This window comes from Tachypleus tridentatus, chromosome 8, assembly GCF_004210375.1.
Source record: "Tachypleus tridentatus isolate NWPU-2018 chromosome 8, ASM421037v1, whole genome shotgun sequence".
In the NCBI taxonomy this organism is placed as follows: Eukaryota; Metazoa; Arthropoda; class Merostomata; order Xiphosura; family Limulidae; genus Tachypleus; species Tachypleus tridentatus.
This window is the reverse complement of record NC_134832.1, coordinates 24,382,217-24,409,832: the sequence shown is the minus strand read 5'-3', so window position 1 is coordinate 24,409,832 and position 27,616 is coordinate 24,382,217. Positions and strand designations below refer to the sequence as shown.

The 27,616-nt window shown below is 34.3% G+C and overlaps 1 protein-coding gene across 2 annotated transcripts; it reads left to right on the top strand.

Annotated features, from left to right (window-relative positions):
- The first annotated feature begins 2,682 nt into the window (after window positions 1–2,682).
- Window positions 2,683–27,580, top strand: LOC143258687 (tumor necrosis factor receptor superfamily member 16-like). 2 transcript variants are annotated; one of them, XM_076518101.1, is made up of 5 exons: window positions 2,683–2,874; window positions 11,432–11,921; window positions 23,558–23,869; window positions 24,579–24,695; window positions 26,480–27,580. In XM_076518101.1, the coding sequence occupies exons 1-5, from the start codon at window positions 2,830–2,832 to the stop codon at window positions 26,596–26,598; spliced, it is 1,083 nt and encodes a 360-aa protein (XP_076374216.1). In that variant the 5' UTR covers window positions 2,683–2,829; the 3' UTR covers window positions 26,599–27,580. The 2 variants fall into 2 exon arrangements, with proteins under 2 accessions (XP_076374216.1, XP_076374217.1); XM_076518102.1 differs by lacking the exon at window positions 23,558–23,869 and having other exon boundaries at window positions 26,480–26,748.
- Window positions 27,581–27,616: the final 36 nt, after the last annotated feature.

The following is a 27,616-nucleotide window of genomic DNA, read 5'->3' as shown; positions in this document are numbered from 1 at the left end:
TGAATAATTAATTACAAAAGAAAACCAAATTTAAAAACCATACCATTTGCGGGTTTTGAAGCTATATCTTGTTAATTTGCAAGCACATAAGATTGAGTATGTTATATTGAAATGAGCTTCAACACGTCTCACAGTTAATATTGCCATGTTTAAATGTTTAATGATGTTCTACCTGAAGACCATGCACCTTGAAATAGCTCTGCAACATAGTTTCCATTGCAAAATGCTCTGTACAACTGTTGTCATGTCAAACTAAAATCACTCCTGTTTGCTTGCTTTCCGTAGTTCATACAGCGTATGAGGATGATAGTTTCCTGGCAATCGTCTCAGCAGTCCAGTTGCACGTAAATCCATAGGTGTTGCATTAAAAAACTTCACACACAAGTCTTGGTAATAAAGAGTATGATTACGCGTTTCATTTTCTAGCTATTTCAATATGAGTCGTGAAAGCAAACTGTGTACACGTAGCTTGCTTCACTTTTCCAGAAAGAAATCCTTGTTGCTTATGTTGTGTTCTACCGTCCATGACAATGGACGGCTTTCGGTACTAATTTTTTATGCTCGTGGAGCTTTATTACCAAACGCCACATTTTTTTTACCACAATTGAGACATGATTTATTGCAGGTTTCTTTTCAAGTGGTCTTAGTCCCCCACATTATTTTGTTTTCCAATGCCGTTTGATACGACGAATATACCCATATTGGTAATTATAAATTCCCTATCTGAACACATTTTTATTCTTTAACTGTATGAATATTTTGCGTTGAAAAGAACTGTTACATACTATTCCCAAGAGCAACAAGTTTTTGGCGGTGTCACGCTATCTACACAGAGCGAAACAATCTCAAAATGTAGTCCTGATACGTCCCGTTTCACATCGACTTCTTATCGGCTGCTGCTGCCATTTGTCTTGCTGATTGGAAATCTAAATTAATTTTAATACAAAGTACTCAACCCTATATATTAAGTGGTGAAAATAGATTAATCGAGAATCAAAACGGTTTTGATATTGTAATGTCCTAATTAAAATCCTTGCACTCATAGTTAAATGTGATTCTTGAAAACTCATAATTTGTGTTTTAATTTGGCTTAAGTAGCACAGTTCATCTTACCTGAAAGCAGCCGCAACGTATAGTCAATGCAGTGATCTTTAACTCCAGTGATTCTTTGGATTTCAGTGTCCAGAGGTTAACCTCTTTTGCTATGGTCATGTCATAAACGTGATAAATAACAAGACTATATTATCTATTATCTTGTAATGCTAGCTTCACGATTAAAGCTCTTTGAGGTGAGGTTAGTTTTTTGGTTTGTGAAATAAAGTCCATCTTACTCAGGAGTTATTTCATATGCCTTTTCTGTGTCTGTGTGTTTTTCTTATAGCAAAGCCACACTGCGTTATCTGCTGTGTCCGCCGAGGAGAATCGAACCCCTGATTTTAGCGTTGTAAATCCGAAGACTTACAGCTGTTCCAGCGGGGGATTGCTTTTTATACTGCTCATGTCCTACAACTCTTACCTGGTCAGAAGTTCGCTTCTATATTACTGCTGTCACCTGCTGGAGATATGAGTGTCAGTGAGAACATCAAAATAATCATGCTCTGAAACGACACTTCTTGACAGACTTTCTAAGAATTCGTTTCGCTTAATAATTTGATGTTTACTTCAGTTAACTTTCAAAACATTTAAAATTAATGTATTTTATTTAATCTTTCAAAAGTTTCACGGTGAGGACCAAAATTGGGATTTTTTTTTGTTTTTAAAGGTTTGTTTGTTTGTTTTGGAATTTCGCACAAAGCTACTCGAGGGCTATCTGTGCTAGCCGTCCCTAATTTAGCAGTGTAAGACTAGAGGGAAGGCAGCTAGTCATCACCACCCACCGCAAACTCTTGGGCTACTCTTTTACCAAAGAATAGTGGGATTGACCGTCACATTATAACGCCCCCACGCTGAAAGGACGAGCATGTTTGGCGCGACTCGGGCGCGAACCCGCGACCCTCAGATTACGAAGCGCACGCCTTAACGCGCTAGGCCATGCCAGGCCATTTTGCTTTTAAAAGAAAGTGGTGAGTTTATTATGTTCCTCTTAAATATACGATAGTTGATACGGTCTAATTAAGTCGATTAGATCTACACAGAAATGGTTCTCAAAATGAATGAACCTGAAGTTTTATTTCATCAGTGTAATATTTAAACAGGTAATTACAACTGAGTCATACATTTGCCGTTTCCTAACTTAAAATAATGGGATTTAAAATTACAAGACTAGGTTTTTAAAAAATCCAAAACATAATATAATACGTGTAACTTCTGAAACATACTGATTTTGCTATGGTCAAATACAGAAATATTTATTTTAAAATTCCGTATTATTTTCGTAGACGATGTTACGATTTTTAAGTTTCCCTTCTTTTGTTAGGATGAAATACAACATACAAAAAGATTACACTTTCAATTGCTTATGGTTAGCTTTAGGCACACAATGATGATAGGTATATAGTTGCTTGCTTCTTACTGAAGCAGTCATTTTGAGTTAAAGCTTCACTGTTTGCGCCGCGGAGCTCTAGACAGAACCATGTTCGTTTTCAGCACGTACACCAAACATATACTATCTTCCCTGAACTAGTAATTAGGGGTCTCTATTGAGAGCTGTAGGGGTAATTGTCTGGTAGGTGCGCAGCCATAAAAGCTTCTCTCAGGCTTTTATTTTCAGGAGTTAACCACGTTGAAAGTCCAGTTTTGCGAGTCATACTCGAAGAAAAAATACTGACGCACCGCAATACACAAATACTCCTTTACCACCACCGATACGAGAAAGATCCAATAATCTACATGATCATGAAGTTACACGTGTTGGTTTTTAGCCTGTTGAACTGGGTGAGTAGTACTAAAGTACATAGTTTTATACTACATATGTAATAAACAAATAACAAGCGAAAGTATTAAAATAGCGATTACTCTTGTTTCAAATGATGTCCAGCATCAAAAGGCTGGAGTTTCTTATTCCACGTTACTTTATTAAGTTCTTAATACGTGTAGGTTATTAGTTGTTAAAGAAAAAGCTACTCAACACATTACTTCCACTCTGCCCACAGTGGGCATCGAAACTCGAATTTTAGCGTTGGAACCCTTATTTTTACCGCTGAGCTATAGAAAACCAATGTATATTTATACAGTAAAAGAGGTTTATATCTATGTATACGCTTGAACGCTCCAAAATATAATTGTAAAACAAAGTGTTTTTAATAACGTTCTCTGTTTTATTTTATCTAGTTGCCAGTTATCGTATTTACAAATCAAGTTCAATTATTTTAATTTTGTAATAGAAATTGGAAAAGTAGCTAGATTGAAACGAGCCTCGATAAAATAATGTTAACATATTTTACGCTCGTACATTAATGGGTTTTTTTAACCTTTCCACTTGGTTATATATACACGCAACTGCATATGATAGACAGAGACTTCTGTTACCTTCTTAACTGTGTAGTGAAGTAAAACATAAAAACATCGTGTGAAACACTCGCTTATACATTATTCCATAAATGCTTGATAGTACAAATGGTTTCTTTTAAGATTAGCCGATTATTTAGATAAATATGCCTCTCAGCAAAATCAGCTTCTGTTTTTTTTCGTTAACACTAATTTACTAATACCACAGAAATTCATGTCTCCGGGTTACTTTTTCCTCAAAACTTACTTGAAACAAAACTGCTGCACTAAACGTATTATTGGGGTGAAAACTTTATTTTGCTGTATTGTAATTTCAGTACCCAAGATAATTGTTTTCATAATTTTGCTTTATTTACTGTGTGAATCTATTGAAAAAGCTAATGTTAGGAAAAGCAGTGCTTGTGTACAACCGGTTATATAAGTAGTTCTACCTTTGTACAGAATAAAGTATTTACTAAGTAAACACTCTTAAGAGGTAGAGCTCACTACTCCCACGTTTCCTTCCTAATTACTTTACCATATAGAATCAGCTTTAGTAAACTTTGTATTTATAACAACAGGTAGTGGTGTCCTGACATCACGTGCGATGTTGTTTCTGTGAGCACTGCCAGATCACATAGATTCGTGTGTACTTTTCTATAAAAAACAATTCTCTCGTAGATATTTGTTTGTTTTTGAATTTCGCGCAAAGTTACACGAGGGATATCTGCATTAGCCGTCCCTAATTTAGTAGTGTAAGACTATAGACAAGGCAGCTAGTCATCACCACCCACCGCTAACTTTTGGGCTACTCTTTTACCAACGAATAGTGGGATTGACGGTAACATTATAACGCCCCATGGCTGGAAGGGCGAGAATCTTTGGTGTGACGAGGATTCGAACCCGCCTCCCTCGGATTATGAGTCGAACACCTTAACCACCTGTCCATACCAGACCCCGTAGATATTTATAACGAGTTAGAACTTTTTAACTGTAGTCAAAGATGTCGCTAGGCATTGTCATATGGAGCACGTGCCTCGATTCTATTTGACAGATCCCCAAATCCCCAGCTGGTGTCTTAAAAATAAGAATATAAATAGAAAAGCATTATCTGTATCACACTGAAATGCCAAAAATTCTCGTTCCTGTGGAACCTAGGTATCTAGCGACACCTCTCTCTGTGTTACGAATTTTAACGATGTACAGTTTGGTTTGTTTTTGTATGTAAACAAAACCAGGCTTACGATTTTGAATGCCTGAATGTTGCAAAACATTGTATATAATAGACCTTATAATGATATAAACATAGTTAAACTACAGACTTTTGTTTTAGTATTCCTCCTAATTTTACTTTTATTTCAGATTTCTAATTCCATTTGAAAGATAAGATCTTCACCCGCTCCATGATGGGACGGCGATAAATTCCTGGATTTGTAAAGCTAAAATCAAGAGTTATTCCCCCCAACGGACACAACAGATAGTTTGTTGCGGCTTTGCTATAACTAAACACGCACACACTTTGCAGTAAGTCATTAACATGGAAGGCGACGGGTTGAACTACGAGAGACTATTTATGTTTGCAGCACAAAAACTTTAAATTGAAAGTTTTTAACCCTATAAAATGAGAAACATTAGAGACCAACAGATCCTAGTAATTATGATAAAGAAGAAAAAAAACAGTCTAGTATCACTAACATGGTACGTTTAGTTAGAACTGAGTCGCGTTAAAAACGTTGTTGTACAGAGTATACGTAATATGCATCGCGTAATAATGTGTGTCTAAATACTAAGTACGTATATTTAAAGGAGAAAGAGAATAGTTATATATAGAATAGTTATATATAGAATAGTTATATATGGCATGTTATCAATACAGGCGCAAAACTAACATTTAACGTAAACATACAACTTTATTTAAACAATATAAACTATTCACATTGAAATCAATTCGTCTGTTGCCACATTCCTAGTGTTTGTTTTTTGAATTTCGCAAAGAGCTACACGAGGGCTACCTGCGCTAGCCGTCCCTAATTTAGCAGTGTAAGGCTAGAAGAATTGCAGCGAATCATCACCGCCAACTCTTTTACTAACGAATAGTGGGATTAACCGAATTTTATAACACCCCCAAAACTAAAAGGGCGAGCATGTTTGGTGTAACAGAGATTCAAACCCGCGACCCTCAGACTGCGTGTTAAGTGCACTAACCACATGGCCATTCTTAATGCTACTTTACAATATGACAGATTTAGTCGTTTTATTGGTTTAATTCTAATACTTTTAAAACGTTTTTGTTGTTATTGATACCAATTTTTTGCCCATTCCCTCTGTAATACAGAGGAATGTCTTTGGACTTATAAAGCTAAAAAGCGGGTTTCGATACCTGAGACGGGAAGAGTACATATAGCCTTTACCAATTTGAGATCTAATTACAATAGCAGCCATTGAGTACACTCTCTTTTTATTGAAGTTCATACTTTATCAATATACTTGACTCTTGCGCTATAAAGCATAATAAATTATTTCACGCTATTAACTACGTTCCAGTTGTTGCATTCCTTGCTGCTATGGTATTCATTATGCCAATGACAAACCTTTTCATTGTGTAAGACCATTTTTGGGGGTAAATAAGTTATCAAATTCTTATCAAAACAAAATTGAAGTACGTAGAAGTTTTGAACTTACTTGTGACAAAACTACTTTTTTTTTTCTTCTCTAAAACTTACATTATTGTAACTTTAGCTGGACAGTACGTCTAAATGAGACTGAGGGAAAGACTAGGATTTTATAGAAAATTAACTAACCATTTAACAGTTGTAAGTCTGTGAATTTTTTCCTGATAAAGTATGTCGGAATTAGCCTTCAAAAAATAAAGAAAGACTCTTAAATAATTTGAGTAAAACACGTTTCTAACTAATATATATGCGTGTGTATGAACGTGATTCACTAAAGATTTCTTGCATAGCTTTTAGTACTAAACCACCAGTTGTATTAATCGAACCTGTAGACAACATTCTGTATATTACTGCTACCTGTATCTTTCACCGTCAGAGGCAAGAGCGGCTCGCTATTACGGTTTGGCACCTGTCCTCAGGAAACCATGTCCAACATCATCTGATAAGATAAGTCTCTTGTTCATGGCGTTTTTTTCACCAGTTATTCAGGAAAAAAAGTTGTTGCTTATTCTTTTATGGAAGGCTAAACAAGTATGAATGATGCAAAAACTATAGATCCCCCTTCTAGTGGATTAATGAGAAAGAAAAAAAATATCTTTAAAAATTTGGTTTGTTTTGAATTTCGCGCAAAGCTACACGAGGGCTATCTGCGCTACCCGTCCCTAATTTAGCAATGTAAGACTTAAGAGAAGGCAGCTAGTCATCACCACCCACCGCCAACTCTTGGGCTACTCTTTTACCAGCGAATAGTGGGATTGACGGTCACATTTTAACACGCTCATGTTTGATAGGGCGAGCATGTTTGGTGTGATGGAGATTCGAACCCGCGACCCTCGGCTTACGAGTCAAGTGCCTTTAACAACCTGACCATGCCGGGCCGACTATAAAAATAAGAAGGTAATCATAATTTATATGTCAACGGTCTCACTAATTATAATTCAGAGAATAGCTGATGTGATATCTGCCTGCTTCATAATTAAAATAGTGAATATTATTTTAATACGGTCAAGCAAAGTTAATAATTCAATTCAGAATTATTACTACCATAATTGTTGTGTAAAATATTAATAATAACAATAATAATAACCTTGTACTTCATTCTGTGTATAAAGACTCCAAATATGTTCATTCATTTTATTAAATTGAAAAATGATTGAATAGACAGTTTTATACGGCATGGAGAAAATAAATTTAGATTCGTTGCGGTTAACGTAGCATCAAGCAAATTTAACCGCACTTCTAATAAAATATCTTATATCACTCATAATGGAACTATTTAATGTTTTCAGGTCAATGGCAAAAGTTAAAGACTTTTTTCCTAGTTTAATAAATATTCCATTAATTACGTCGCTTTACATTTTACAGTATTTGAGGTCAGTAAGATATGCGCCATAGATTAGATTGTTTTGAAGACTGAAGACGAAATCTTTAAAATGTTCTTATATCTCACTTGAGGTTACTCTCAGTACCAAATATAAGGGTATCTATATAGTCCTAAAATTATAAAGATATTTCAATAAATACAATATATAGAATCTTATAGATCAGTATTGTAACAAAGGCTCACATGCACAAAGATAAACGTGACAACAATTAATACTTCTACGAAACTACAAATGCAATGGATCAAGTTAAGAAACTAAATGTTACAATCACTCACTAACATTTATATAACCATACATTTAAAAGACCAAATTATAAAACCAAGTGTGAAAGAGTCGTAGGTATAAAAGTTCAAAATGCAAAACTAATCGTGCGAAACAATAACATTTATATCACCATACAGAAGACACTTTTCAAACTTAATCTCACAGGTACTAATGTTTAAGAACTATATATGTGTTAAATGTCTACATTTAAAAAGCCATTATGCAAACGCGGATATTTATATTACTCGTATGTCAAGAGCTGATGTTTACAAGGCGAAATATGACAATACCTGTGTTTACATAGCTCTTAGTACACTTTGATCCGGCTACGTTAAGATGTTCTGTTTTGTTGTTGAGCAGAGGTATGTGAAAAATCAAAATCCGTTCTTACAAGCGTAAACAGAATCAATACTGAATATAAATATATACATTTTATAAACGTACGTTTTAATTCGAAAGTGATTTGTTTCAACTAGCAAGTAGTACTTGACAAAAAAAAAACAACAAAAAAAAACGTTTTTTTTTTCTTTTGATCTGTATTTGAAACCTTTTGGTTATTTTTATTATCACACCCATAATTCCACGAGCAACTTTTTCTAGGTTTTAAAGTAACATTTTTACTGACGTGAGGAGATAAGTACACCAAAATTTAGTGTTTTTGTATAAAAGTATTTATTCTCGCTTTACATGCCTCTCAAACGTGGGCATGGTTTCGGAAATATCCTGTGTTCGCTACTAAGTTTGGAGAGACTTTAAGCTGTATTCTTACATAATTCTATTCCTTCGTGAGGTTACTTGACAAGTGAGTTGATCGATGACCTTACTCTCGATCCGTGTCTAATCAAGAATCCCCACAGTTTCATGTGAACACCCCTTCCCCATATTCATGTTTTGCATCAACAAAGGTTTAGTGCTTTGTAACATAATATGCAGATTTTCATTATCAAAATGAGAATTAATCAATGATTTCGTTGCGTAAGAGTGAGTTGGAAAAAAAACATTACTTCATATTGTTGTGTTCAGAAACCGGTTTAATTAGAGTAGAAAATTTTCTTTTATGAACAAAAATAATAACATCGGCAATCTGTAATTAGTTAATTTTGGCGACAGCTAAAAAACTACGAAATTTGAGGTAAAACTTAACGAAAGTTAAAAGTATTTATGAGAGCATAAAATTTTTTAGATAACTAATATTTACATACAATGCCTTTACGAAAAACTTTCCTTTCTAGGAAATGGTTAAGTCGTGTAAGAGAAAAAGTATCTTCAGAAACTGGATGTATGCATGTTATGTTATTAATATTAATCTTTTATTTTTTTGAGTCCTAACATAGTCATTCTTCATTGTAAACATTGCCTGATATTCAAATGCAGTATTTCTTAACCATCGTAATGAAGGGTAACAACAAGGCCCGTCTGAAGAAGACCTTATTACATGTTAGCAAAGCTAAACCGTAAATTCAAAGATATGTGGTTCATATTCCGCCGCCGTAAAATCGTGCTAGACACTTTGAGGCCATCCGTGCCTTATAAGAGTAATGATACAATCCTAATATCTAACTGGTTTATCCTGAGTTGTTATGATGAACGCGGTTGACTAGCATACTTCCTTCCAGTTTGTCAGTTCAAAATTAGGAACACCCAGTCCTTATGTGTAGATCTGCACAAATATCTGAAACAAATATAGTTTTTTTCTTACAACCATAATAACTTCATATAATGGAAAATTGTCCACAATGGTGATGTAGGAAGGAGTTGTAAAGTAGGGGGTGCTTCACTAGACACGCAGTTTTTACAATGAAAGATTGAAATGATAAGTAACGTCTGGGATATATCCCCAAAGAACTAAAATAATAATATAGTTTATATTTCCTATATAAGCCAAATACGTAAAAGCGGTATTGCTATAACACCTCCAGTTCCGATACCTCTGCACTAAATCAAAACCCTGGGTTAAAATTCGCTAATTCAAAGCAGGCAGTTATGGAATATAGATATTAAAAAGTAAGCCTAAATTGAACTTGAATAAGCTAACATTCGTTACTTGTGTTAAGGTCGAGTTTTCTTTTCTCTCTCTCATTTCTACAGATGTATTTGTTTTGACAGATCATCCTATCTATCTTATCAGTCTCCCAGAAAGCTGCATTTCAAATAAAAGTAGATACTTTCTCAAACAGTAGATGACTTTAATAAACTTTTGTACTAAATTATAGTTTTGTTGAAACTATTTGTTGAAAGGGAAACTAAAGTGGTTCGTTGTGCTGTCTTAGATTATTGCCTGGGCGAATAACGACCATTTAGATAATAAAACAGCTATAATATGGACAACTCCAAACTTTTCTACACTGCGCGAGGCACATTTGCAGCGACGACTTGCCTGTTTGCAAGTTTCACATTTTGTTAAAGTGAACAACAGATCGTAAATCAACAAAATTATCTTTTCAACGCCTTGAAACTGGATTTATTCTGAAGTTTTACGACCATGATACAACTGTTGTTTCACAGTCAGAATCTTACTAATTAATAATAATTTTGAATTAAAACATAAAATGAATTTCACAGAAATAAGTCGTTTAAATTATAATCCAAGGATTGTTCTCTAACGAATGTTTTTTACCTTCTTGCTGCTAACAATTATGTCGTTAGTATGCATGTACATTAATGGCCGATATTTTGTTATATTTTGTGTTTCTTAATAATTATTGTATACTTTTCATTAATAGATAGGTCACTGACCAAGTCGAACGTTTCAAGTCTCATTATGAAATTCACTACACGGTCACTGCAAGGTAAAAATAATTGCTATTCAGTCAATCCACTTATTAAAGTTATATTATTCGCAGCTATATGCATGGTCTATCTTGCGACGTGAACCTATATATGCTTTGCCAGTGAACTTACAAGACGAAATTCGCTTTGATGTTTCTCTTGCTACCTCTACTGTTAAAAAATATGTAGAACATTTTTTTTTCTTTTCGTTTACTTACGAAAAAAATAAAGTTAAAATAATAGTGGGAACAACGCAAATGGTCCGATATAACTAAATTTAAGAATCCTTATTTATTTTTACAAGTATTTAATAACGATTGACGTCAGCTAAGTTTTTGTGGACTAATAATGTTTTAGCTATTTTTGTAAAAGCTTTGTTTTTCATCACATGAAGAAATGAGAAAAAGAAATTTGCTTTATAAAATGATAGAATATCAGAATATGTTGTTTTTAAAGTAAAGTAAACGCTAAGGTACGAAAACCATAGCAAATAAAATAAATATATTAAATAAATGATGTTTGTCGGGCTGATTAAGAATAAAATTTGATTTCGTATAACTTTTCTGTTTTGGTAAATTTAAAAGTTAAACTCCGACAAACACTCGTAGACGCAATTTATACGGTAGACAAGTCCCTTTCAGATTCCTGTTACCGGATGAATGTCTTTTCAGACTTTAACAGCAAAATTACCAGTTGCAGTAGACTTCAGCAGTAACTAATAATAAATACGAATTTAAACAAGTTTTAGGGTATGTTCTTGCAAAATATATAGCAACCAACTCCCTCCCTCCCATTTATGAATGCGGACCTGCTCTTGATTTTCTTAAATAATTTTTTCGTTCTAATAGTTGCTGCATTCTCATATGATGTGACTATGTGATCAATGTCCTGGCATTTTATTTTTATTTCTTCCAGATTCGATATAGTCTATGTGAAATTCAATCAGCTGCCAAAGTGACGGGTTGCCTGTCTTGTCCACCAGGTTTTGGTGTAAAATATAAATGCACCAGTACTGAAGAAACGCAGTGTGTCCCCTGTCGATCTGGAGATATATTTTCAACGGCTTCTGATGATGAGACAGTGTGCGTAAAATGTAGTGAATGTCCAAAAAATTCGCGTTTGGTAAAAAAATGTAATGCAACACATGACGTAGAATGTGCTTGTGAGAAAGGTTTCTATATGGACACTAAGGAGAAAGCTTGCAAACACTGTGAACTGTGCTCTCATGGATGGAGAGTAGCTAGACAGTGCTTCGCAACAATAAACACTGTGTGTCGCAAGTGTCCTCCTGGAACTTACTCTGGACTTTTGAGTGGTACTCTGGGTTGCGAATTGTGCATCACTTGCAGAGAAAGCCAAGTTATACTTCAAGAATGCACACCCATACAAGACACTATATGTATCGGTAAGACTCAACGATTTGTTCATTACATATGTATTTCATGGCAATGTCATGTTTTTCTAAAAACCAGACGTAATAATTTAGTGTTGTTTTTTTTCCTTTAGCTTGTGAAGTTACGTTTCTTTGTAGTTAAGTACAAAGCTGCGCAATGGACTATTTGTGCTCTGGCAACTACGGGTGTCGAAACCCGGTTTCTAGCGTTTTAAGTCTGCAGATATACCGCTGTGCCACAGGGAGGACATGAAAGTAGGAAATAACTGTTAAAACAAATAACATTTTGCAGAAAACCCATATCATATTTTTTCATTCAGCTTATAACATTTTACGAAAAATCATATCTTGAAATATTAAGATCGTAGTTGAGACTTTTTTTTTAAATTCATGCTTTCAAGATTAAAGTAGAGGGTCGCGGGTTCGAATCCCCGTGGTGGCGTTATAATGTTACGGTCAATCCCACTATTCGTTGGTAAAAGAGTAGCTCAAGAGTTGGCGGTGGGTGGTGATAACTAGCTGCCTTCCCTCTAGTCTTACACTGGTAAATTAGGGAAGGCGAGCGCATATAGCCGTTGAGTAACTTTGCGTGAAATTCTAATAAAACAAGGACAAAAAATTATGTAAATACATAACTTACGTTTATTTATCGACACTGAAACTACTGCTATTATTTAACATATTTTTGGATATTCAAGACAATGGTACATAAACTTAAGAGGTTAAAAATAGAGTAATATCAAATTGTACATTATTCTTGTGACAAAATCTAAACACCCCGGCGTTGCCAAGTGGTTAAGGCGCTTGACTCGCAATCTGAGGGTCAGGTGTTCGAAGTCCTCTCACGCAAACATGCTCGTTCTTTTAGTTTTGGGGGCGTTATAAAGTCACAATCAATCTCACTATTCGTTGATAAAAGAGTAGCCCAAGAGTTAGCGGTGGGTGGTGATGACTAATTGCCTTCCCTCTTGTCTTACACTACTAAATTAGGAGCAGCTAACGGAGATAGCTCTCCTGTAGCTTTACGCGAAATTAAAATACAAAAAAATAAAAAAAAACATGTACGTGTACTTTCGGTGCGAATGACTGAAAGCATTGTGTGCTGGCGAGCTGGATAATCGTGTAAGAAACTGAACTTTTAGGTTTCATCTTACAAGAAACTTCGAACACATGTTACTCTAATTCTTTTAAAAATCCGAAATTGGTTTTCAAATTGTGTGGAAACGTGGTCAGTGTCCGAACATCATAGCACAGCTCTTTTCCGAAATAAATGTTCCTGCCCTACAAGGCATGCTCTCAACCACGTCTTGACACTTATCTGGTGCACTTTGTCACCATTAATATTTCCAAACTTTGGTCGATTGACCACCTCCTTTAAAGTTAAGTCCTAGATTCTCTCTAAAATGTCGATATTTAAATATTACTTTGAAATCAGTAACGTTCTTATATGCTTTGTAGCAGTGATTAGTATTCTGCTGGAACAATACATTGATATAAAAATCACAGGTGATGCCTACAGTGTTTTCATTTAAGAACCATTAATATTCACAGACGTCCGAACTTGCTGACACTTTAAAGTATACCAACACTGAACAAACGTGATTTACCAGACGAGACGAATTTTGTTTGATGCTAAGCTATTAGTTTGGAATTCTCGCAATTTGTTGGTAACTTCACGAAGTAACCGGATATTGGTATAATGAAAGCAGGCGAACAATTTGATGTAATTAAACTGTGTCGATTATTAAGTTTAGTGGTCATCGTTTAACTTTATGCGAGAAAGTTTGTTGTTTTGCAGTTTTCGATAAACTACAGATGAGCTATTTGCACATAGTCTTCCCTAATTTTGAGCTCGCAGACTACAAAAAAGGAAACAAAGTAACAGCACCCACCATCAACCGTTAGACTTGTTTAATATAATTCTTTTCTCGAGTGCGCACGTATTCTCAACAAAACAGCAAGAGTATTAATACGCCATCTTCTTTCTATAAGAAAGAAGCAGTAACTTTAAACCTATATCCTTAATTTTTTTAATTTATAGAAACGCGTCAAGACAGATTAATTGAATAAGTGTCGATCAAGCTTCTAACTTCTTTTCTGGACGCTGCTGGGTGGGTTTGCATTAGAAAAAATCATGTGAGAAACAAAAAACAACCTTTATAAACGTAGTAGACATTCAACTAGATGGATTACTCTAAAACCAGTACATACATTCTTCAAATAAAACAAGTAATAACACATATGAAGAACCAGTGTTGTCTAAAATTTGTCAGAAAGAGCCGTGTAATATATTACTGCACACTTGAAAAGGAGATGTTAAGGTTGGCATTATCAGTTAGGTTCTCATCAATATATACAGTGTACATAGAACACAGAACTAAGATCTTTGCGCCACACAAAGATATTGTCCTTTCACCAGTTTACTAAAAATAAATGTTTTTGTCACACTTTGAAAATACCAAAGCTCAAAGTTGATCATACAATAACAGGAACTAAGTTGTTAACGCGTGAATCAAATGCGTTTCGTTTTGGTATGAAATAAACGTTCAACTAGTTATGGGAGTGCCCCATATTGCATCAAATAAAAAACTAAACTGCTGTAATTATCAAATCATCCCATAAGTAATAGCGGAAAATTTAATACAGAAAATACATCATCATTTCTATCTTTGTAGAAGCTTTTAATGACTAAAATATGTAGTAGGTGTGTAAAAATGTTCAGACAAATAAAAGAAACTAACTCAACTCTACTTTTTCAGATCATTAATCAAATAAACTCTTATGAAGATGGATGTGTCTGGGGAGTACATTAGGCATATAATGCTTTATGAGTTTAAAAAAAGCAACAGTGCAGCAGAAACCACACGAAACATTCAAGGTGTTTATTATGCGGAATCTCTCAATGAAAGAAAATGTCGAAGGTGGTTTCAGAAGTTCAGATCACGTAACTACAGCTTAAGTGATGAACCACGTTCAGGTCATCCTGTTAAGTTTAATGATGAGTTGTTACTGACTGCACTTGATGAAAATTGTACTGTAACATTTAAAGAACTACCACAGAAGTTTAATTTAACCTATTCAACAGTTCACCATCATCTACAACAGCATGGAAAGGTGTCAAAACTTGGAAAATGGATCCCCCATGATTTGACAGAAGTCAACTTTGGAGCAAGAATGGACATTTACAATTCTCTGTACTCTCATGAATGTAACTCACCTTTTTTGGACAGGTTAGTGACTGGAGATGAAAAATGAATATTTTATAAAAATGTTAAGTGCCACAGACAATGGCTTAGTGCAGGTAAAATCTTAAGTATTTGGTGGGATATTGTTAGTTTGATCCACTTTAGAGTTGCTGCCTCTCAATGCAACGATTACATAAGACTTTTATTGTCAGCAGTTAGAGCGCTTGAATGTTGCAATAAAAGAAAAGAGGTCTGCTTTGATCAATCGTAAACGTGTTATGTTACACCAGGATAATGCACGGCCTCGTACAGCAAGAATCACATCTGCAGAGATTGAAGAGATAGACTGGGAAGAACTTCCAACTCCTTCTTATTTTCCAGATCTTGGTCCATCTGATTATCAGCTAATCCGAAGTTTGCAGAACTATCTTGATGGGAAAGAGCTTGGAACACATTAAGATGTCAAAACTACCCTCTATACATTCTTTTCTTCCAAACCCCAAGAATTTTAAAGAAGTGACATTCAGAAGCTTATGAATCGTTAGCAGGAAGTAATTACTAATAATGGAACATACATTATTGATTAAACAACATTAAAAGCGTAAGAAATCCTTTCTTTTTTTTAAACCTAAAATCGGACATTACTTAAGCGATGACCCTATATAAATGTTGGATGTATAAGCATTTACAATCGCTATATAATGAACTGAACACTGGAGTAACTACGCCCGTACAGACTCCACTTCCCCCTCATCCGCAAATACAGGAGGGCGGCTAGCTAAAATGGGGTCTAACCAGCCAGAATTAAAACTACGATTATAGAGAGAGCCGGATTGAGAGTTTGGGGGCATTAGGTCATTTAAAATGTTTTAAGGGAGACCGAGAAAGAGAGGTCATAACTGTGCAACCATTTTATTACACTATAAAAGAAAGCGCTATTACTTCTGACTCTAGAGGTGAGCACAGCCAAGAAAGAAAGAAATATCCTGCTTAGGACGTCCTTACTAACATTTCCTGCCCTGAAACATAAGTTTAAATTCACGCACATAATTAAATACTTCTCAAACATAGATCTCAGCACAGATAAGACTGCCCTTTTATGAGCTTTACTATAATAAAAATCGTGTATAATGTCATCAGAATTCTATGTTCGAGAAATGGCAGATTCAATGGCCAAAATAGAAAGGTCCCACAATCGATCTTGAGCAACAGTGGAAAGTAACCTATTTTTCGCATGCTTGAGAATTGAAAAACACTCCGCCAATTTCATATTCTCGAAAATCCCGGTGAAACAACGGTTAATCTAAGGATTTACAACGCTAAAATCAGGGATTCGATTTCGTTCGGTGGACACTGCAAATAGCCTGTTGTGGCTTTGCTATAAGGAAAACACACACAGATTCTCGAATATGCTTTTACAATTTCTGAGAAGGTGAATTATCTTTGTTAATCTTAGACAGATAACCAGAGATATGAATGATTTTATCATGAAACTTTCTTTCACATCTGAATTGTAGAACCTCTGCAAGTTGTACAAAGTGTTCGAAATTCAAAGAGACCAAACTGTTCATGGAATACTGCGAATTCTTATTTTCTGCAGCTAAATTCAGCAATCCATTAATCCAATATTAATACAAAGGTCATTATGCAAAAATTTTCTCTTGCAGATTAGCTAATTTCACCTTCATTGTCCTTCTTTTAATCAAATAAACACCTTTTTATTGTTAGCCTTTCCTCACACGTGTGATTGTCCACCAGTTTCTTAGGCTATTCTTCAAAGTCATCATATTCGATATGAGAAGATTCTACAAATGTTACCCAGTCTTCATATAGTTTAATGTTTGTGGACAGTTCGGCTGTCTCTCTTTGCAGTGTTGGTTGTGGTGTTAACTTGATGCAGAATTGTGTTTCACACAATACACAAGATGATGAACTCATATTTTCCCAAGTTGCTGGCCAAATCTGAAGCTTCACTGCATATCTGAAGAGTGTCATCTTCTTTGTAGAAACAGCTTGCAGCACAGAAAAACTGCTTTTATAGCTTTCCTTCAATGCCCATAACTGGCTGACCATCTTGTACCCGACAGACTTGGGAACAACACTACACAGCGAATCTCCGAATAGCTTCCAATGATGGGTGTGCGCCGAAAAGAAATTGCAAAATACATGAATAGAATCCAAAAAATGAATCAGAATTGACACAACTTTCTGCAGTACATGAACCAACGAGAGTTAGTAATGTGATAAACAAAGAACAAAATTTGCAATTAGATTTAATATTTATCCTTTGTTGAACTTCTGAATACTTTCCGACCATGTTACTGACGTTTTCGTAGTTTCGACCCCTACAGTAAGAAAAGGAAATTTGTTAGAGATTCAACGTTATGCCCCTCGGTCACAATGAATTTTAGAAACCTTTCAACTGGCATCAATTTGCATTCATGTAGCACAATATGAAAGTTAACTAATCTAAATCTATATCTGGAGTCGAATCAATACTTATACTTCATGATTTAACCTCATATACAACAGCAACTAAACACTGTTTTGCCATCAACTGTATAAACTCATTGCGAATTGTTGATGAAGGATACGAAGGTATACCACATCCTGCATTCCTAATTCTGTTCAGATGATCTGCCAAGAAAGCATCACACTGTGCCAGCAATTCAATTATTCCAAAAAAGTTGCCATTGTTACTGTAAGCTATGTCTTAATTTTAACTTCTAAAAGCTTGTCCTCTTTTTGCTGAAACTTTTATGACAGAAGTCACTCTTCTCAATCTATTCTTCCAGTACTCTTGTTCTTTACCTCCCTGCAGAAACAATGTCTTATCTACACGCCTAGTTTATTTTCAAGAGAAATCCAAAAGTAGAATCTTGATATAAGATTCTGTTTTGTGTTCTAAAAGATAAGGTGTAATTTACCAGTCATTGAATCTCTGCAATTGAATAGATAGGTTTACAAATGCAGAAAAAAAAAAAACATGCCACTTGACTCTTAAAAGATCGTACACTTTCTCTTCACTTCTTCTCTATTAGAAAACTTTCGATAAAATATTATTAATTTAAATATCTGGTTCTTCCACCACTCGAAGCCTTAACAGAGGTTTTCATATTAAGCACATCTAAGTCCTGTCCAAGTTTTATCTTATAAAAGTAAGCACGCAAGTGTCCTGTTATGGTACTGCACAGGGCTGGATCCTTCGGAAATGTCATCGCTTTTTTTTCAATAGAAAAAACTACTTTCCTGCTAGTTGTGATGCTGCACCTCAGTATCTGACAGACTGTCTTCCAGGTGTTTTTGTATACTTTGGGGCAGCCCGTCTGTTACAGGTGTTATTGATTCTTCAGTTACTTTTTTATATGAACAACTTGCTCGAGACACGAAAAATTCATCAATTTTTCTATTTGTTTGACTGTTTCCAGTTTCCTGTTTCATTTCCAGTTCTTACTTCCTCGTTCTTTTCTGAAGTCCATTAAAGTATGAGCGGCCAATATGTCGTTCACCCCTAGCCACGATGTCAGAAATTTAAATATACGTATATTCAAACATACTAACATTTAAACTACATGATACATATAAAAATATGAAGCCGGGCTCTCCGTTTCGCATGTATAATGTAGCGACTGGTTATTCTTTGTTTCTTTATGATTTGGCAGTAGTAAATAGAAGTATTGGACGTGCGACGATAATAGTGGATATATCTAACTTTTCAATGATATATTTATCTATCCACTGATCTATTTGTCTATTCAAATTCAGTTATATAGAAGTCAGCAAAAGCTTCATCCCCAAAATTTTAGGTGCGGATTCTTAGACGATCGCTGAACTGGCCTATGCTTAAATACAGCCCTGATTATAGGGAAATGAATGTAGGGTTCAATTCTTTTTCATTTTCATGGGCATTTTTCGTAGTTACGCCACTGGATTTAAAATATAATTGACTACTCCCTGGCCACATAAAACTCGGCAATAGACAGCACTGATAAAAACTGTTTATAAAGACGTGGAAATTACTCATGTTTTATGGTTGATAGTTGCTAACAAGATCAGTTACACCTATAAATCCACTTTTTAATTCATATTCACTTTTCTATGTATTTAAACATTGCGTTTATGCCACATCTGTTTAATCCAACGTATATGATTTTTGAACATGTGCTATAAGTTCACTACTTATAAAATATAAGCTCGAAGACGTATATGATGTAACAACAGGATAGTCAAATTCCTATACCATTTGTAGCGTTTCATTTCAAGCGTGAAACTCTTAAATTAAAACCCACACAATTACATTATTCTATAACATTTAGATTTAATAATATAATCTCCGTGCAGATACCAGATGATGTCATCTTAGTATTCATAAAATAAAAAAACAAAAGATACGACACATTATAAGTAGAAGAACCATCTTATTAGACAATAGGTATTTTAATCTTAAATGGTTCTTGTGCGAAACATGCGAGACCTCAAACGCGTTATAATGTGACGGTCAAACCCACTATTCGTTGGTAAAAGAGTAGCCCAAGAGTTGGCGGTGGGTGCCTTCCCTCTAGTCTTACACTGCTAAATTAGGGACAGTTAGCGCAGATATCCCTCGTATAGCTTTGCGCGAAATTTAAAAACAAAACACTGATTTGATTAAATGTTATATGCTGAGTTAATAAAGGATAGGGACATCTAGTGGAGTAAATTAAGATTTTTATGATAAAAAAAACAACAACAACATCGCACATGTTGAATTTAAACAGTTTCTTCCAAGAACATTGTACATGGTCTACGTCACAAGCTCTGTTACAAGTAGCTTTTATAGTGTGACTAAAGTTTGGGATATTAATACATAGAGGTTTACCATTTAAACATGATTACTTATTGTTATTGCTAAAGTATTCTTAGTGTGAAACGAAATAGAATCTTAGTAGCAGAGGCTATAAAATTGGAGTGATACCACCCACCGCCAATTCTTGGGCTACTCTTTTACCAACGAAAGTGGGATTGACCGTAACATTACAACGCCTCCACGGCTGAAAGGGCGAGCATGTTTGGCGACGGGGATTCGAACCCGCGACTCTTGGATTACAAGTCGAACGCCTTAACCCACTTGGCTATGCCGGGCAATCAAATCACTTCAACTTACTAGACTTAATATATTTATAACTAGAAATATAATAGTTAAAATAAATCAGTAGTTGAAAAAAATCGGTTTCGGCTTATTTAGTGCTATTATCCTAGAAGTTTAAGTATCTATTATAGAGAAAGTATTCAACAAAACAGAACAATCTGTTGGAAGGAAATTTTTCAGTATTTTTCTAGGAAATTATTTATAAACAAAGGATTTCAAACGTATTACATCGCTTAAAAACGAAAACGGTTTTGATAAATAAGTGGGCAGAATAATTTCATTATCTTCGAGTTAAACGTTTTAGTCCGATTGTCAAATGATTTTTCTTATACATTTCGTAAACAGTAAATCAAATAAATTTGATGTTCTTTCACTACACAACCATTATTTTAAATTTAAATGGGACCACGTAAACATGCTGTTATTGTCAAAGTATTAGATGTCGCCAATCGTGGAGACGAAAACAATCGTACCGTAATTAGTTTTAAAAAATATGGAATACAAAAAGAGGTCGGGCTATTTATATTGGGATTGTTCGAACGTATCTAATTATACCAGCTGTCGTATGGATCAAAGCGACATTATCATAATAAAAAGAATATTTTCGTATAGTCGGCCGACAATCGTTAACTAGACTGAGAAGAAACTGGCGTTCCACTTGTGCCTGGAGCACCACAGGTTAATGTTATTTTTGAAAGGTTTTTATTAATTTTTTGACAATAGAAAAATTTCGTTGTTTTACGTCTGCAGAAAAAAAAACTGGTCCTTGTTCAACAGTGCTTGCAAACGGGGAAAACAAAAAAAATACTTATTAATTTTTTAAATCGTCATGAACGTTGGTCGAGCCTCTAGGCTACAAACTGTTCTAGACGATAATAGGTGTAGTGTAAGATAATAAAAATAAAGCTATCATTAAGCTACTGGAAGTATCTCGTTTGAATGAGAAATGTACAGTCTTTAATAGTGTGTGAGGATAAAGAACAATAGAAATTATACCAGTACGTGCAAATTCAATATGATTAGATCCATTTATAATGTAAAATAAACTTACAACAAGTGAGGGAACGGCAACAAGAAGAAAGAGTTATTATACTTTACAAAAGCGTGGTATACAAACTTTTTCTCTGTTCTCTAATTCTGTAAAGAATATACATTAAACGTTTTTCTACAAATGACGTGACTTTCACTGTCATGATCTAAAAAGTAAACTTTTTTTTCATTTAATATTTTTCTTTCCAATTAGTATTAATTAAGCGAAGCTAACGTTTTTAAGATAATTTACAAGCAATGATTGTAGTTAAGCACAAAGCTATACGATGGGTTATACGTGCTCTGCTCACTACGGTGATTGAAATCTGTTTCTAGCGTTATGAAGTCCATGGGCATGCCACTGAGGGGCATCCAGAAAAGGTGTTGCCTTTACTTCGATTATCTCCTATCAAGCAGAATTAAGATGTATTAAGAAACTATTTAACTTGAAGTAACTGAAGATTGTACTCATGCATGAGCTTTTCCTGGTTTTGTTACCTAACATGATCAATAAACTACTTAATATTCATATTTTTAATACAATTTACCTTATTGAAGGAGGAATAAAATATAGACGATAGGTGCGGCTAAAAAACTTACCAAGCTCTATTTTACTTCAAGTTAAATATAAAACAAACAAAAGGAATTCAAACTTACTCTTCACTATCGTTTAAAAATCGAAAAATAATGAAATATTGGAAACCAAAAGACTTAGTATTTTTAACAAATTGGTTGTATGGAACTAAACAAAAGCTACGCCATAGATTATCTGTGTTGCCTTACCACGCGTATCGAAACTCGGTTTTTAGCGATGTAAGCCCCTCAGACTTACCGTTATGCTGCGGTAATGGTTGGCCATTTGAGAAAAGAAACAACAAAAACACAAAATGCATGGAATTACTTTGTCTTTCAAAGAAGTCCTTGAGAAAAGTAAAAACTCAAACCCATCCTTTATTTTTCTGGAAGTCGTCGATTCCCCATTTTAACTTCTACAAAGAGTCAGCCTCCACTATAGCTTACGGCATCTCACTTCACAAGCCAGTTACTCTGCTAGAAATATAAAAATTGTGCCAAGGAGGCTAGACAAGAAAACAAGTCCTTTTACCTTCATAATAGAGCAGAGTGAAAGCAGAGAACTGTTTATAATTTAATTTTTGTCACGCTGTGCTACGATAGAGTAAAAAAGTATTTTTATTTCATTTTTTACACTCGATACAGCAGAGAACTTTATCCTATCGATCTTGAGTAGGACGACCTTTTTATCAGCACTTTTACCAGAGTAAATAAGGATCGTAAGATAACCTTACCACCGGGAAATCATTCTTGTATCATCATATAAACCTCTTACAAATTCCCCCGCTTGGACAGCGGTAAGCCTACGGATTTACAACGGTAAAATCAGGGGTTCAATTCTAGTCGGTAGACTCAGCAAATAGCCCAATGTTGCTTTGCTGTAACAAAACACACACACCTCTTACAATAAGTCAATATCCTTTTGCAGATAAGAAGGCCGAAGCTGTACACAATATTCCTAGTAAAGCCGGATTAGTGGTTTTAATATAAGGATATACGTCCAAACACATCCAAACACTGCTGTACGTTTACCACTAATAACATAATACTGCTTTAATGTGCGACTTGTTACCATTATACCACAATCATTTTCATAAATCGCTACTGAGTAGATTTTCATTCATATTAAAATTTATAGTAACTTAATGCACTACCTCGGACTTACTACAATTAAGGGTAACTTACGAAACAAATGATGGGTCATTCTGTAGTACCTCAACATCCTCAGTATAGCGAGAAATATCCGAGAAGTTAACGCCAGTAAGACTTACTTTTTAGAGGAGAAAACTATATAAATCGGCAGGTAGCTTGCAATACATACAAACAGTAAATAGGGTAACAACGCAATTCGAATTGAAACGGAAAATATAACCTACAAGCATTTACATCCCAAAACCATTAAAATACAATTTTCATGCTGTAAACAAAATGGTGAAGAGTGCCCCATTACTCCAATAGGACAGATGCACAGTGTGCCCTAATTTTATTGTGGACAGGCAAATGTGAAAAAAACATATATATCTGCATCTGCAGTTACGCGATTTTATCTTAAATATTACGCTCTCCAAAACAGAAAATTTACTAAGATTTAAAGTTTAAAAAATGTTTTGAGGTTAAAATATCATTTTATATACAGATTAAAAAAACTGTCGAAACTTGTAACAGAGAGATAAGTATTTATCTTTTTTTACAACAAAATATTTTATAAATATTCATGAATTTAATCGTGATAGATAAAAACCTTCACCGAGGAAGACATTTACCAACAGATGAACGAGGAAAAATGCCCAATGAGGTGGTGAACTTCACCCAAAACAATGTGATTCCTGTATATTGCACAATTTTAGTGGCAGTGCTACTGGGCATTCTTGTGTTCGTTATACTTCGGTGGAGACTTTCGCGACAGACTCGCACGAAGGAAACTCACTGCAGTGAAGTAACCTCTACAAATAGCCAAGGCTGTCCATCACACAGTAGTAAAAGTGTACTTATATCAGATTCTGACCAGTCATTGAAATTGGTCACTGTTCAGCCCCTGCAGACAAGTACGTTTTAACAATAACTTTAATAAAGGTTTTCTTTTGTCTTTGTGGTTACAGTCGTACATTAGTAGCCAGACCTTTCACTCATGAGTTCTGAGAATTAGTAATGTAGTTTTCTTCTGTTGATATAATGGTTGTTTCGCCTTATCTGTGAACAAGACTAGCTTTTGGTTTGCCAGTTCTTGTAGATGATAGTAAAGTTGATTCATATAAAATAATTAATATTAATAAACAATATAATATAATAACGTTGTGGTAATAATTCCTACCTTAAAACTCTAATTTGTAAATGACTTACATAAATGAGTATATACACACATGCCAGTCTAAACCACTACTATGCCTGTCGTACTTTCGCCTCCTTGGTGAGCTCTGTCAGTTGGCGAAAAGCATTCAATACGACAGAGATAGTGTAGTTGACATATTGTCAGCACTCGACATGGCAAATATAGCGTGGCTGACATATTTTCCTTTGCTTTCACATACAAGTTCTTAAAATTTCTCACATTACTAAATTTACTGTATAACTAATACACACTCTACGCATAATATTCGTGTAACATATAAAAAAAGGTTAGTAGTAGTAACTAATTTCGAACTATAGTACAATACAGCCCATTACGTCACAATAGTAGGGTATTTCAAAAATGTTGCATTAGCAAATAACGAATGATCTCATGAGACAATATGATGTTTTTACCCTGTTTTCTAGCGACACAGAAAGTAGAGCTTAAAGAGCTTTCCCTTGCTAAACGAAGAGAATTAGAAGCAGCATTAGATATCAAACGAGATGACGGAAAAGACTGGAAAGGATTATGTCGTCAATTAGGTAAGTTTTTGTTTTATATAAACACACACAATTAACTTTTGAACATTTATTGTAAAAAAACAAAAAACAATACTTTTGCATCCAATAAAAAATTAAGGGCATTTAACACGTGATTGTGTTTAAACAAATGCATCTCAGGAATCTATTTGTTTCTTTAGAATTAAGCACAAAGCTACACAATGGGCTATCTATGCTCTGCCCACCACAGGTATTAAACCTGGTTTCTAGTGGTGCGAGTCCGCAGACATACCACTGTGCCATTAGGAGATCACTAACAGACTTAAAACAACACAATAAGTTTTATTCCAATATTAAAATAAAAACTTATTAAATTCTCTTGTATTCTGAATTTCTTCATTAATGAATTTTGGATTATTCCAATGCCACAATTAATTTTAATGAATATATAGCAGTTACCTTGTAAAAATAAAAGTAATGTAACCTTATCTATGAGCTTACAACACTAAAATTGGGGATTAGATTCCCTGCAAAAAGCACAGCATGGCTTCCCTCCCCCCAAAAAACACTATTTAGAGCAATACAACATGGTGTAAGGACACAAACTGAACAAATCAATGTCTTTTGAAACTGTCCTAAAAATAACATTTAAGTGATGCATATAAATTAGAGGTAATATTCTTCCAAGATGTGCTAATTCTAATATTTTCCACAAGCTTTTCACTAATTTATTATAAGATGTTTTTGAAATGAGCAGATACTTCTAAAACTGTGAAAAGTCTGCATTAAAGAAGTTGAATACATAACATTAAAATTACTTAGGAGTCTCACCATGCTGCTACATCCAGTTATTCTTTATCTGATAACTGTAATCATTACATCAGTCCAGCTACAGTTTCCATTGCAAAGGCTGTCATATCTAAGATGCACATTTTCTCAATGCTGATTTTCATAACCAATCTGGTGCACAGAAATGATGTTTTCCCACCAATCAGTGGTCTAATCACATAGAAATCCATATAACACTGCATCACGTGACGTAACTCGTATATTTTTGTAACGAATATTATGAATACCACTTTCCTTCTTTAGCTGTTTAAAATATGAAACTATTGAACAGATAAAAGCTATAAAAACAACTCAGGTACATACGACTTGCCACTTTTCCAGACAGAGATCCTTCTTTATTCATGTACTCTGCCTGGAACACTGATTGCTCATATTACTGATTTTGCATTCATGAATTCTCTTTTACCAGATGGTACACTTACCAAAGTTAGGCTACAATTTGTTTGAAGTTTATTTCTGTAATTTTTCTAATTTCCCAAGTTGATTCACACTTTTTTCTTTTGTAATGCTATGAAGTACAAAATATATTCCATCTTGAAAATTCTTCAAACTGAAGATACCTTTGTGAATTGACTGCATATTTTGCATTGTAAAAGCCACTATATGCACTTTCCAAAAGTAATAAAAGTTTCTGTGGCATCACACTATATACAAAACGACAAAATGTATTTCTTACATATCATATTTCACCATGACTATATTTGTGATGAATGTTAGGTGACTTAGTAACTTGCATATTATAAATCGCTACAACATACACAATTTTGTACAAATAATGACATGCTTTTACCAAGAACATATATTAACTTTATACAGCAAATGCTAAAAAAAAGCTAAAAAATGATCAGATAATCACTTCTAATCTTGTATATAACACAAGAGTCACATTTCATTTGTTACTTTCAAGCTTTAGGAATCCCACATCATGAGGGTGTGCTATGTATTTGTGTTTTATACAAGTAACTTTTTTCATTCAGGTTATTCCATTTTCCACATCTCAACATTTGAATTCTTAAGAAAGGAGAAATACGGGCCTACACATAATCTTTTGTCTGACTGGAGTTGTTTAAAAGGGGCTACATACTGGAGACTTTAACACAAGCTTTGGTATCTCTGGGTCGAATGGACACAGTTCATCTTACCCAGCCCACATATGAGAGAGTTTATCCACCTCTTCAGCCAGGTTGTATAGTGTGAAAACAATATATATATATATAAAACACGTATGCAGTTTATAGCTTCCAAATGTGCAAGTGAATGCCAAAAGATCCAGTCTCTGTTAATTGTTGATACAGGATCAGTCTTGTAATGAAATACATTTAGGAGTCATGGAGACAAAATGTAACACTATCAAGAATCATGAATTGAAATGATCAACTCTTCACCCAAGAAACATAAAATTCCCCACATTGAAAGTATATTTCCAAGACTTCATTTCAAAAAAGAAATTGTGTTACTTGTATGCTCAAATATTTCATTACAAATAACATTCTACAATATCAATAGTCAATAAATAATGATGCTATTCCTTTACCTTAAATTATCACCACAATGTGGTGGGTATACAAATGCAAGTCACTTAAGTTTCTAAGCCACTGAAGTATGAATTTCAATTAGATGGATTACAATATCAACTTCACACTTCACATTCAGCTGTATGTTTTAAATGCAACTAAATTAACTTTATTATATTTTCATGCAATATTATACTTCAATATAACTATTACAATACTGATTACACATCAGAAATAACTCTAACCAGGTTTAAAGTTTTAAACATAATTACTGTTCAAACAACTTTGTGGTAGATATTTTCAGCAGTTACCCATTTACATCACTTTTAAATCAACCATGACTGATTAAAACTTGATAAATAACCTTATCAGAAAACAAAACAGAGAGAGAGAAAGAACTGTTTTACATGTGCGTAGCACTGGCAAACTTAGTGATTTATTTTACCATCATAACATTCAAAATAAATTCAGCATATGGAAAGTATGGAACTATTATAAATAATGTTGTATACTGTTATATTTGGTGTTACTTTTGGAATAAAACTTGAAGTTTATAAACAATAACACTTGTTTTCAGTTGTGCATAACTGTAAAATAAAA

Bases quoted from the DNA above. Each gene is read 5' to 3' on its own strand.
- LOC143258687 (XM_076518101.1), top strand. From the start codon at position 2,830: ATGATCATGAAGTTACACGTGTTGGTTTTTAGCCTGTTGAACTGG. The intron at 2,875-11,431 runs GTGAGTAGTACT...TATTTCTTCCAG, and splicing joins TTTTTAGCCTGTTGAACTGG to ATTCGATATAGTCTATGTGA. The intron at 24,696-26,479 runs GTAAGTTTTTGT...TTTTTCATTCAG, and splicing joins AGGATTATGTCGTCAATTAG to GTTATTCCATTTTCCACATC.